Source organism: Doryrhamphus excisus, linkage group LG12, assembly GCF_037039965.1.
Source record: "Doryrhamphus excisus strain RoL-2023G ecotype Guam linkage group LG12, RoL_Dexc_Guam_v1.1, whole genome shotgun sequence".
Taxonomy (NCBI): domain Eukaryota; kingdom Metazoa; phylum Chordata; class Actinopteri; order Syngnathiformes; family Syngnathidae; genus Doryrhamphus; species Doryrhamphus excisus.
Window position 1 is genome coordinate 17,827,979 of NC_136368.1, and position 12,428 is coordinate 17,840,406.

The 12,428-nt window shown below is 37.0% G+C and overlaps 1 protein-coding gene across 3 annotated transcripts in view; it reads left to right on the top strand.

Annotated features, from left to right (window-relative positions):
- Positions 1–12,428, top strand: part of col6a3 (collagen, type VI, alpha 3) — an 83,214-nt gene that overhangs the window by 375 nt on the left and 70,411 nt on the right. For 2 of the 3 annotated variants that reach the window (XM_058081275.2, XM_058081276.2), the window contains exons 2-3: positions 6,560–6,644; positions 9,910–10,506. In XM_058081275.2, coding sequence (XP_057937258.2) covers positions 6,560–6,644; positions 9,910–10,506 — 682 coding nt within the window. The remainder of the gene's footprint in view (positions 1–6,559; positions 6,645–9,909; positions 10,507–12,428) is intronic. The other variant, XM_058081278.2, reaches the window with a different exon arrangement.

The window sequence follows — 12,428 nt, forward strand, 5'->3', positions numbered from 1 at the left end:
GCATCAGATTATAGCGTACTGGTTTGGTTCCATTGATTGCAATCTACACTTTGGTGTTGTTACACTAAGCATGCATCAATGTTATGTGTGCTATATATGCTATATCTTTTCCAGTGGGGTTGCATTCTGTCATTAGTTGTCATGAAAGCTGTCTACAAATACTATACTCAAATGAAGCGTATATTGCACCTCCGTCTGTTATCTGCATGTGCAAAAATGGATTGTGTTCAAAATTAAACATGCATTCACGCTGCCAAATAAGAGTTTTACAATATTTCGATGGTAAGATGCTTCCACTGCAGCGGTAGCCCAAAACCACACCCTATCTGAAAACAGTGCAAGAATGGAAAAGTGGGAAGACAGCTTTTTCCACACAACTCGCCAGATTAGGGAGGTGGGGGAGCTTAGTGGACAGCAGAACCAGGTGTGACACATCAATCTTCCATTTTACTGCAACACACAGACTCTACATGTCTTTTCTCACTGCTCAACAGGAGACATGTTTAACTTTTTCAACAAAATACTACGGATGGGCGACACAAGTAACGTGGGGGCGAGTCGTGCTGATACCGATACTGATAATGTGTGTTTTACTTTACATTTTTCAAGTTCATTCAGTGATTTTTTTCGATTGTGACTTTAATTTGATGATCAGGATTAGAATCAGAATACAGGACAAACAAAAAACATACATAACATTCTATAAATGTTATACAAAAAAAATACATTTTTGGCTTGTTTTTTGCAAAATGATGTCCATCCATTTCTGTAACACTCACAAGGGACGCAGGCATGCTGGAGCCTATCCCAGCCAATTACAGGGCACATATAGACAAACAACCATTCACACTCACATTCATACCTATGGACAATTTGGAGTCGCCAATTAACCTAGCATGTTTTTGGAATGTGGGAGGAAAATGGTGTACCCAGAAAAAAACCCACAGATGCACGGGGAGAACATGCAAACTCCACACAGAGATGGCCGCGGGTGGAATCGAACTTGGGTCTCCTAGCTGTGTGGCCTGCACGCTAGCCACCCGTCCACTGTGCAGCTTGCTTGCCAACAATACAAATCAATGTCTGAATTACAGTATATTGAATATTTTTATATTTTTTATATATTTTTATATTTTTTTATTTTTTTAATTGTTTTTATTTTTTTATATTTTAATATAAATATATATAATATATTTTTATATTTTATATAGTTTTTTTTTACACAGTAATCTGTCTCTGTTACAATAAACCTACCCAAAAAACGAGGTACTGTGAACATGCAGACTCCCTGAGCAGGGAATCAAACCCTGGTCTCCGAGCTGTGTGGCCGCTGTGTGACCTGCACATTAACAACTTGTCCTTCGCTGTGCCACCCAAAATAAAGTCAATAGTGCAGAATAAGTCAAGGGAAGCCCAATAATGTAATGTCTAAAGCAGCTGCACATCCTTCTAAACAGGAAACAGAAAACCAAAATAAAAGCACAAAACAGGACACTGTGAAAAAGTTATGTGAATCAAATCTTTTAAAGCTCTTCTGTATAACAACATAATAACTATAAAAATATTCATTCTTTCATTCATTTTCTACTGCTTTTCCTCACGAGGGTCGCGGGGGTGCTGGAACCTATCCCAGCTGTCTTCGTGTGAGAGGTGGTGTACACCCTGGACTGGTCGCCAGCCAATCACAGAGCACATATAGACAAACAACCATTCACACTCACATTCACATTTATTCCTATGGACAATTTGGAATTGCCAATGAACCTAGCATGTTTTTCACCCGGAGAAAACCCACGCATGCACAGGGAGAACATGCAAACTCCACACAGAGATGACCGAAGGTGGAATTGAACCCTGGTTTCTTAGCTATAACAATACAATTGTGAAAATAAATATAGCAGAGTACTGACAAATATCAATATCACTCTAGTATGGATCGCATACTGATATTTATATTTGGACCCATCCGCCCACCCTGAGTAGAACCCCATGCAGTAATCCAAGCCCCCTGGATGCTGGTATCATATCTGGCAGTGGTGCAGCAGACGAACTTTTAACAGAGGATTTAAAGAAATACACTATAAATCAGTATGTTAGAGTTTATGGCTCTTCCACTCCCTCATGCCCGCCTTTTTCCATGATGAGGCGCAGATGTCTGGAAACTTGGAATCATGCTGTGGATGGCCTGCTCTCAGAGAGCGACTATTTTTTATGGGAACAGCTATCTTGACATAATTGACATCAATCAAAAGAAGGCAGTTCAACTATTACTCTTTTCTTATAGAGAACATTATAATTGGGGATTGTGTCATTTTTCAAACCTTTTTTTTATGGATTTGGTGTGGATCGTTCTGAGAGCGGTTAGAGTGGTTAGCGCGCAGACCTCACAGCTAGGAGTCCAGGGTTCAATTCCACACTCCATCTCTGTGTGGAGTTTGCATGTTCTCCCCGCTCCCCATGCGTGGGTTTTCTCCGGGTATTCCATTTTTTTTCCAAAAAACATGCTAGGTTAATTGTCGACTTCAAATTGTCCATAGGAATGAATGTGAGTGTGAATGGTTGTCGACCAGTCCAGGGTGTACCCCGCCTCTCGCCCAAAGACAGCTGGGATAGGCTCCAGCACCCCCGCGACCCTTGTGGGGAAAAAGCTGTAGAAAATGAATGAATGGATAAACACAATGAATGTTCCGATAGCATTTCATGCTACATCACATGGCATCGTGCACACATGTCATATGCAGTAGCAAGCCTGCGAGAAGGGTGGCGCTGTTTTGTCAACTTGCAGCAATTCTCTTGGGTGTATTTGCAGTGTTTTTCATTTGCATTTTATTTTATCCTGCATAATTTATGCAACTGCAGCATTTTTCCTGTTGCATGCGTTTTTGGTGAGCGATTGGATGATGCTGTTCATTTGCCACAGTCGGCCACCGTAGTTTTGGACTTTCCTTCACATGTAAACATTGTTTTTTGTCAATTTTTGGAAAATATGTAAAAATAAATAAATAATGTGGCAATGGTAAAAAGGAGTCTAATAAGAAATGTGTGACATCATCTCACGTATTTCAATCGTATTTAACAACAAAACATCATGAATGAAGTTAGGACTGATTAAGATATTGTGTTATTAAAACACTGCATGAGTGCAACTGTGTTCTTAATGTATTTCTGTCACAAAACTTCGCTAGCCTATTAACTTCCTAATACATGGAAACAGGTACCGGAAGTCAGCCGCCTGTTTATGATGTCATCAGCGATTGACTCTGTAGTTCTTTACTTACTAACACAGTTATGCCACAAGTCTAAAAAAATGTTTAAAACACATTTTTGTAGTTTTATAGTCCGGTTTTTACATGCATAAAACACTGAATATTAATTACAAATGAAAGAGATAAATAAACATTTCAAGAGGGGGGGTTAACCAGTATGCCCATCTTGTAGTAGATTTCAATTCCACGCTCGGCCATCGTTCATGTTCTCCCCGTGCTAAATTAATTGGCGACTCCAAATTGTCCATAGGTATGAATGTGAGTGTGAATGGTTGTTTGTCTATATGTGCCCTGTGATTGGCTGGCGACCAATCCAGGGTGTACCCCACCGAAAATGAATGAGTGAACGATAATGTGACACAAACACACTATGCGGCAGGGAGGTCAACGCGGTCACCACCTTTATGTTTTGCAGTGAGTTATTTCTTAAATTCAGTAGTGTTTCTCTCCTTTTTCATTCAAAACGCTGAGACTTACAACTTTCTGTGGCTCAATTATTATAGTTATGCTAGTTCGCTACCATGATGAATAAGAAAAGCAGGCACTTGATGTGGGAAACATTAAGTCAGCAAAACACAAAGGTAGTGTTTGTTTTGATGTCACTGCCACATTGCCTCACTTCTTCAATGAAAGTAAAACAGATTATTTATTATGTATTCATCCTGCGTATCAGTGTTTGTTTAGTTAATTTGATACTGTTTTTGTTCCATTCACCATAATTACTATGGCAGCTCCTCAATGTGTGTGTGTAGGCAAATGCAAATAAACCAACAAGAAAAAAACATCATCTGGATCATATTTATTGTCCTGTTATATGTGCAGCTGGACAAGTTACCTCGAGGGAAAAATGTGTGCATGTAGGTTGAAAGTGATTATCTGTACAATGTTTGCTTTAATACTTGGGTAAAGATTATATCCTTAGATCAATTTGCTATTCTAAAAATAGAATTCAACATTTAATTTTACTTCTACCGCAATATTTATTCTTTGGGACTTTTTGTTTCTGTGAAGTTATGTGCATTCCAGTGTGTGTGTGTGTGTGTGTGTGGTCTTGTCTTTAAATTTTAAAGGGTCCGAACCCCAGTACATGCAGTACATGTGTGTTGTTATGGCAACAGCTATGCAATACTTGCATCAATTAAACATGCTATATATCCACGTAGCTGGAAGCAAATCTAATGTCTAAAAGCTCAACCATACCAATTTTAGAAAAAAACAGAAGACAATTCAAACCACAAGCATGTAAATTGGCAAATGTCAGCTCCGACCTTGAGATTACTTGTGCAATGTCAACACAAATGGGTATTTTTATAAACAGGGACTTGGAATCTATGTGGCTTGAGCTTTTCTCTATGGACTATGTTCTCCATGTGCTTGTGTGGCTTGTCTCCAGGTTTGTGGCTTCCTGGCAGAGTCCAAAAACATACATGCAATGCTCATTGAATACTCTAAATTTATTCCACGTCACTGCAACCTCCAGTTGCTGGTACAATGTCTTGTTGTCCTGCAACAAGGCCTTTCGGAGGTGGAGGCGCAGAGGAGGCTGCAGCACCCCCTAGAGGATGTTGGGTGCTCATGCACATTGACAACTAAAAGCTTGGCCTAAATCACATGTCTTGACAGAAGGCCGAAACGCTGCAGGTTTTCTTTCCAACCAGTTTCTCCAGCAGGTGATTTAATTGACGAGCTCCTTCTCAAACCAAAGGCGGGTTCATCATTAAAATCTTTAGTGACCGGCTGGAAAGAAAACCTGTAGACGTGTAAATGAAATAAACATAATTTGTTGTGTACCATTTTGCAACGTTTGGTGAGGGATAGGCGACAACAATGACAAACACTGTCCAGCCAATAATGGTAGGTATTTACTTACGCAGCAAATCAATTAATTAATAGAATATTACATATTGCATGCCGCTGCTTTGCATGTTCGTGCATAGTTAATGAGGCAGCTGAGACGAGAGCGCTAAATGCTGCTAGCTAAGAACGAATGGACAGTACCACATCCACTCACCATGCCAAAGTAAAAAAAAATGGTTCTTTTAAGTTGGACAAGAGGTGAAACGGGCGGCTCTAAAAATCATGCCGCAAAGCAGAAGTAACAAGGGAGTTTTCTGATTGACAAGTGGGGACTGAATGTGTGGTGTAGCCGTGAATGTTTTGCTGCAGTGCTTTTAATTTGATGGCTGGACATACCGGATACAGGAAGTGTTACGCCGAGTTTGTGTTACCGAAGGGAGCTAAATGTCAGTTGATATATATATATATATATATATATAATTATAGAAATATATATTTCTACAGTAAGTAAACATATAAAACAAATATGGTATAAATTTCAAGTGAATTTTCAGAATTAAATCGAGCCAGAACAGGCTGCTGTAAAACAGAAAGTCAAAGCAAAATAAGGAAATTAAAGTATACGTAATTAACAAAATAAAAGCTAACCAGAAAAGAAATGGAAAATTAAATTATATATTAAGGTGTTTCTACAAGATTGTTAATTGTATATGATGCTTCCAAAGCTTGTAATGCCTGAGGCTGAAAATGAAGTAAGCTACAGTGTAAAATATACCTTGGAAATGGAAATTTAAATAAATTAGTTACAGCCCTACTTTTTTATTTTTAAGTATATTTTTAGTTGTCATACTTTTGATACTGAAGTACAATAGATAGCTACTTTTGCCTGCTTTGTTTACATTTTCCTGTGAATGAACAATATGGCGTGTTATTAATACAATGTAATCTAATATTCTTATTTTTATAACAAAACATCCTGTTAGCATTGTTAGCTTGTTAACAAAATGGCAACTGGAGGTTAGCTTAACACATCTATGATGTCATCAGTGGTGTTTTATGCATGTAAAACTACAATTGTAAAACTATAAACACATTTTTTTTTGCTTTCAAAATACTTTTAGGCAAAAAATATGTACTGCATGGTTGTTTAATTCATAAGAAGAGTGAAGCTGTGAAATTCAAACCGCAAAGGCACGACGGTACTGGCCATGCATTCAAACGCTTTTGTCTCATTTTATGAAGTTATTGTTTGTAGTATTTATCATTTCATGAGTTGATAAAGACATTCCACATGATAAGCTTGGTACACTTACTGCCACTGTTAATGATGTGAGCAGACTTCTACTATACCATGTGATGGATAATTGCCAGCTCAAACACGAAAAATAAAATTTGTTAATAAACTCTATATGTACTTGGATGTTTGAATCCTGATCCTCTTCATTTTGTTGATGCCGTGCTAACATCATATTTTACTTTTTCTCTTTTTTGTGAAGATGAGGAGGCATCGGTTGATACCGCTATGTGCCCTTCTGGGGATCCTGTTTGCAGGATATCTCCCAACCCTTGATGCACAGGGAGGTAAGTTCACCTATATTTGATTACTTACATTTATTTTACGAGCCACACATGTATACAGTACATACATAAAATTTATGTATCCACCAGATGGATGGATAGTGAAGTGTTTTTTGATAATGCAATAAAATATTGTATTAATATTGTTTTATGTATTTGTATATTTCTTTTAAATATTGGTATGTTATGTGTGACTTAAAAAACATTGCTTTTGCTTTTGAAAAACATTGCCAAATGTTAAAAGCGAACTTATAGATGTTCCATTATTATGCAACCGCAAATCTTTGTGTCTTTTTGTCTTGAATTTTGTCTTCCAAACACAATTTTTGTGGGACATGTCAGACAATATGTGTGCAATTGTGTACATAGAAACAGAGGACCAGGTTAAGGGCGGGGTGAGGGGGTTGCGGTCCATGAGCTGCCCAATAACACAGGGGGTCCTCGCTCACATCAAAGCTAGGGCTGTGTTTCAATGGGCACATTTGCATATTTACACTTATCATTTTGAGTGCATAAGCGCATTCACACTGAGCAGTATGGCAAAATTCACTACACTGTCAGTACCCAGATGTACACGCACGCTACACGCCCCAAATGGTAAGTGTCAAATGAGCCCAGTGTGGCTGGAGGAGGAACAGGTAATAAAATGGGACCAGTGTCACTGCTACTAATGTGTCAACACGTGCTGCAGGATGCTGCTGCACATGTGGCCATGACTCATTTTTGTTATTAACTTTAACTTCCATGACTTTTTGTAAAAAATTAACTTTTTGCAAAATTAACATCACTTGGTATGTCCACACACATTTTACGTAGTCTTAACAAAACACTTTGTTGCATGTGATTGACAGCCACACAACACCCTTGATTAATAATTCATATAGTTGTTAATGTTTTGTCCCTTTTACCTTACAAATATGTTACTGAGTGTTGGAATATACAGTAATTATTAAAGGTGTAATGCTATACATATACACACACACACACAAACATATACATATATATGTTGTATATGTGTATAGATATATTTTATATATGTATATATATGTGTATATATATATATATATATATCATATATATATATGTTATACATGTGTATTGATAAAAATAGAAAAATAGATATCTTTTAAAAATAAGTGAGTAAAAGTGTTAAATTCATTAGAAATAAGTTGCAAGTTTATAAGATATATTCACAATTTTACGAGAAAAAACTTGTTCCTATAGAAGATTAACATTATATATATTGTCATTTTTTTTAATTATTGTTTAAATACTGACACGCTAGCAGAGAAATAGTTGGAATATTGTGACAAACTCAATTTGACTAAATTATTGCAGTTTTATAACATATGATTCGCCAAATCATGACAAAAATTGGACGAGAAAGTACAAATTTTGGAAGAAACATTCCTAATTTATAAAACAGTCATAATATTTTGAATTTGACTCAAAACACGTTATTATTGTAGAAGACGAAAATGTAATTTTAATTTGAGATTGGAAAATTACCTCTTCACAGTATGTACATTTTCATGTTATAAATCATTAAACCTATTTACACAAAGCCGAAGCAGTTTTGGTTTTCATCTTGTTCCTGATTGTATCCAAAATTAATAGGAAAATAAAAACAGATAATGTCCCTTTAGATAAATCAATACATTTCAAAATTAAACTGGTCTCAAGGATGCTGCTCTCATATTCCAACCTCTAAGTGAATCAGTGTTCTTTTAACAATTGCTAACCATGCACTACTTGCTTACGTGTCTTGCACATCACATGTTTCTTATTCATCACCATGTCTCAATGTTTCAGGAATGTTCTGTATTTGAGACAGTGATGAATCCACCTGGTCTCATCCTTTACATGCTGAAAATGTACTTTTGGCTTTCAGTATACACATTAAAAAATATATTCCAGATGCTTTTCCATAGAAATAGATGAAGTAAAAGTACAGAAATTCAGCACACAAAGGATGAACCAAAGAGTCATGACTGATCACTTTACCTGAGGTCTGTAACACGAGTCTGCATGGAATGGCTGATACCATGAAGTTTGTACAAGAATCACCTAAAAAAAAACAGATAATTATGAATATCGGTCACATCTTTTCATTGTCAGTCATTACATATTACAAATAATGAGTATTTTTGCAAAAACAGATATCTCAGTTTTATGCTCTTCAGTTTTACCCTGGTAAATACACATACTATAAAAGTCATGATACAGTTAGCAAGCATTCTGACTACCACAGACGGGCAAATGAGTCCTGTCTCTTTAGTAAAGTGCATAAAAGACAACTGTCACAGAAATAGTTTCTTGCATTCCGACCTCTCTTCCCTCATGGGAAAGACCAAAGAGCTGACCTAAAGTGCAGGATTGTGGACCTGCACGAGTTGAATGGAATATAAGATCATTAGCAAGAAGTTATTGAGAAGAAGACCACTATTGGTGCAATAATTCATAAACAGAAGTAACATTTTTCATAAATACAACGTAACAGTCAGTCGGCCTCACACCGGAGCGCCATGCAAGATTATATACAATATACAATACAGAAATGGATATTTTCTTCAGTTTTACGCTGATAAATACACATACTATAAAAGTTATGATACAGTTAGCAAGCATTCTGACTACCACAGACGGGCAAATGAGTCCTGTCTCTTTAGTAAAGTGCATAAAAGACAACTGTCACAGAAATAGTTTCTTGCATTCCGACCTCTCCTCCCTCATGGGAAAGACCAAAGAGCTGACTTAAAGTGCAGGATTGTGAACCTGCATGAGTGGAATGGAATATAAGACCGTTAGCAAGAAGTTATTGAGAAGAAGACCACTATTGGCGCAATAATTCATAATCAGAAGTAACATTTTTCATAAATACAACGTACCGCCGGAGCGCCATGCAAGATTACATACAATATACAATACAGAAATTGATATTTAATAAAATATAAAACTGGAGGTATCTGTTTTTACAAATTAACTCTTCAATGACTGCCTTGGAAATTGATTATATACTGGCAAAAAGTATTTGGAGCTAAATGTAAACATTTCTAAAGTAATTGTAGTACTTGGATTTGACCAACTTGAGCAAATCTTCTTGGTTCAGCTGACATGCAGTATGATGTTTTTGCAACATTGCTGATTTGTTCACATTGAATGTGCGTGTTGATGTTCTTCACTACTCCACCAATCCTTTCCCTGCTTCACTGTTAACACGTTCACAAGTTCCATTTTGTTCTGTTTTTCTCTCTTTCTCCCCCTAAAGCACAAGATTCCGCAGACCTTGTACTCTTAATTGATGGATCACAGAACGTTGGAGCAACAAACTTCCCATTTGTGCGTGATTTGGCTTTGAGAATCATTGAGGGCCTTGATGTGGGCAGGGAAACGGTTCGTGTGGCCTTAGCCCTGTACCACTCCAGCCCAGAGATAAAATTCTATCTGAATAGCTATGACAGCAAATCATCGGTCCTGGAGGCTGTGAAGGAACTTACATACTCAGGGGGTGATGAATCTAACCTGGGCCTTGCCTTGGAGGAAGTAGCCGTGAACCTTTTAAGCCAAACAGCTGGGGGCAGGGCAGAGGAGGGTGTGCCCCAGATGGTGGTCGTTGTCAGTGCCGGGCCATCCACTGATGATACTGGCGCTGGTGACCGGGCTCTTAAAAGGGCTGGGACGATCACATTTGGCGTGGCCATCGGTGATACCTCCACTGCAGATTTGGAAGCAGTTGCTACCGATAGAACTTTTGTCCTGTCGGTGCCTGATTTGAGAGAAGTGGCGATTGTGGGTGACCAGCTGTTGCCTTTCATTAATGGAGTGGTCCAACGCACCATTTTAATACAGACTGAGTTCACAGAAGGTATGTAATTTTTCTATAATTGTAAGCGGGGAATTTTAGTTATGAGGGGACAAATTTACGTGCAGTAAGGATCTTGGTTGGTGAGGTGCAACAGAGAACTGTCTGCTGCACCTTATGACTTTTCCTGCAGAGTATTGTCCGATGTGCAAGAATAATGATGTCACACACTTACATTAAGGACATTACACAGGCTTTAGAAAAAAGTTATGAGATTTAAAATTACAGTTTTACATTCATAAAACAATTATAAATACATATAAATGACGAATCAAAGGCAGAGATGAACATTTAAGGTTACTTTTAGTCTTTTTAGACGTGACTATTCCCAAATGCATGATGTAGCAACGCCTCAATGTCAACACCACCTTCCTGTTTGGTCATGACAATTGTGTTTCACTCCTTTATTAAAATATTGGAACTTGAAGTGAGAAACACTATTGAATTAAATACATAACTCAAGGCAATGCAGGAAGGTGGTGGTGGTTTGGGAACAGTCAGGTCAAGAATCACGTCTTCAATGAAGGTAAAAGTAACCTTTCATTCACCATTTTTCTTTATGTAAAAGTAAATGTGTTAACATTTTTGGCTTTCTGGAACTAATTAATTGGCGTTATCTTATTTCTTATCGGAAAAATGTATTCAGTTAGCATCCGTTTCAGTTAGAGCCGGACCTTCTGGAACAAATTAATGACGCTAACCAAGGTTCCACTATATAATAAACAATATATACGTTTTTTTTTTTTTTTCTTCAAGAATATCATTGAATAATTTGGTTGTTTTGCCTTTGAATTTGTTGATAATGGTTACTGTATAATCAGGAATCAATATAATAATATAAACAACACATTAAAAGCACACACATATTTTAAAAAAAGTACAAGAACTGAAAAGTATCTATCTAATTATGCTAGTTCTGCTCCGATACTGATACCCTTGGTATCGATGCTATCAATATTTGGATGGATCCGTCCACTCCAAGTAGAAGGTAATAGTGTAGCACAAATCCTTCTGCAAACATTACTTGCTGACAAGCAGTTTGTGAGGGATTGCACATTCAGAGGTGAAGCTCGAGTCGTCACTGTCTCATCTCTGGTTTCTGTCCGGTATTTGATGGGTAGATGTGCAAATTCTGTGATTTTTACTAAAGAAAATGTTTCCAACTTTTGGAATCATAGGGAGGCACTGTGTTCACTGTGTTTACATGCACTAAAAAAGCTGAAATCTCTGAGTTAGCTTTTTGTTTCCTACCCCTAGACCATGATGTTGAACAATCTTTGCTTTCAGGTCATTTGACTGTTGTTTTGAGGTTACCATGTTGCCACTCTTCAGAGAAGATGTCTTAAGAATCTTAAATACCCTTTCTCGTGATTGGCTTCACTTGTGTATGCAGGTCAAGGGTCAGTGAGCTTACCAAAGTAATTTTGTGTTCCAATAAATAGTGCCAAAGGGGTTCAAATCAATAAAACAACAAGGGTGCTCAAATATATGCACCTGCCTACTTTTGTTTAAATAATTATTGCACACTTTCTGTAAATCCTATAAACTTCATTTAAACTTTATTTAAATATCACTTTGTTTGTGTGCTATATGATATATTTAACTGAAATTACTGATCCAAACAACTAGTGATTTATAAAGGAAAATCTTGAGTGGCCAAACTTTTTCATCCCACTGTATTTTGGAAGGCTGCTGCTATCGAATAGTTTAGTCCACGAGTATTTTATTGAAATGTTTGTTTGCGTAATTAAAGCGCAATAATACATTTACAAAAACAAATAAAAACGACCAATTGGTTACATCTTTTTAGATAATCAAGCATTTTATTTTTTTAATTTGACATTGTGCATAATTTAACTGGTGTTTATTTTTAGGACTATATATATATACTATATACAATTTGACTGCAAGCAGAACAAACAGTT